We start from the raw sequence: 1,294 nt of genomic DNA, 5'->3' as shown, positions 1-1,294 counted from the left end.
TTTCTCCAACTATGAAATTAAGAAATTATTGATGTGTGCTAACCATAATGCTTGAACATCAGAGAATAATGTGGCATAACAATTTATAGTAGACAGTGCAGAACAAAATGATGTTTTCCCAGACTGAAGACAAAGGCAACTGTTTGTGCACTTAGAAAGTGGCTAAGTAAAAGTCATTGTTTGGCTGAGATTGATTCTTCACATCAATTGCCAGCAGCTACTGGCATTTGTTGCTGCAGTGAAAAACTAATATAACAAAATAACACTATTTTCTTTGATTCTTTCAGTGCCCATTATGACATGTTGATTCCAGCGTTGCTTGGCTCGCCCCTAGCTCTGAGGCTTTCAGTCGGCTCACAACAAACCTGAGATTACAGTTTTCTGATAGAAAATGCTCAGTGAGCACCTCAGCATCTGGATGCGCTGTTTGGACGTCTTTTTCAAAGGATCATATAAAACTCTATCAGATCACTTTTGAAGGATTATCCCATGCTCTTGTGTTTGTGTGAATAGACTGGTAATTTTGGCATTTTGAAGGCGAATGACACCGCAGTTACCATCATTTCATATCAAGAAAGAGGTGAAATGATGATTGCTCTTGCCTGACAGGACTCGTGGGAGCTCACTGCTGAATATGCAGGACTTAGTCGGGTCTGATATGACCAGGAAATCCCCTGTCTTTGATGGTTTCGCCCTCCTATGGGCGTTGCTCTTTGGAGTATTTATTGTAAGTGCCACAGTGTTGGCTTGTCCCACAAGTTGTCACTGTATAGAGAAGAGTGGCCTGGTGGTGGTCCAGTGTATGTCTCGCAACTTGGAGAAGATCCCATCAGATCTTCCACAAGATACGGTTGTCCTACTTTTGTCATCCAACCATATTACCCACATCCCCAGCCACGTCTTCAAAGACCTGCATTACCTTCAAGAGGTGGACCTGTCGAACAATAACATTGAGAATGTGGATATTGGAGCATTTCAAGGAGTTTCTGACACCCTCCTTGTCCTGGATCTATCACACAATGCTATCCAAAATGTACCCAAAGAGACGTTTGCCCGTCTTCGAGCAAAAATCAGTCTCTCGAACAACCCGTGGCACTGTGAGTGCACACTGCAGGAGGTCCTCAGGGACCTTCGGCTGGACCCCGAGACAGTGAATGAGGTGGTCTGCCACACAGCAGTGCAGGAGGAATATGCAGGCAAACCGGTAATCCAGGTGCTAGACTCAGGGATCAACCTCTGCAACATTCACCACAAGACCACCGATGTAGCCATGTTTGTCACCATGTTCGGATGG

At 44.6% G+C, this 1,294-nt stretch overlaps 1 protein-coding gene across 1 annotated transcript; it reads left to right on the top strand.

Moving 5' to 3' along the window:
- Positions 1 to 285: 285 nt before the first annotated feature.
- lrrc3 (leucine rich repeat containing 3) lies at positions 286 to 1,291 on the top strand (the record flags this gene model as incomplete). The annotated part of the gene is made up of 1 exon (XM_020589500.1): positions 286 to 1,291. A coding segment is annotated over exon 1 (657 nt), but the record flags the coding sequence as incomplete, so codon positions are not given.
- Between the last annotated feature and the right edge of the window lie 3 nt (positions 1,292 to 1,294).

This window comes from Monopterus albus, unplaced genomic scaffold, assembly GCF_001952655.1.
Source record: "Monopterus albus unplaced genomic scaffold, M_albus_1.0 scaffold3048.1, whole genome shotgun sequence".
Taxonomy (NCBI): domain Eukaryota; kingdom Metazoa; phylum Chordata; class Actinopteri; order Synbranchiformes; family Synbranchidae; genus Monopterus; species Monopterus albus.
Note: the sequence above shows the minus strand (reverse complement) of the source record. Positions and strands in the feature narration are given on the sequence as shown.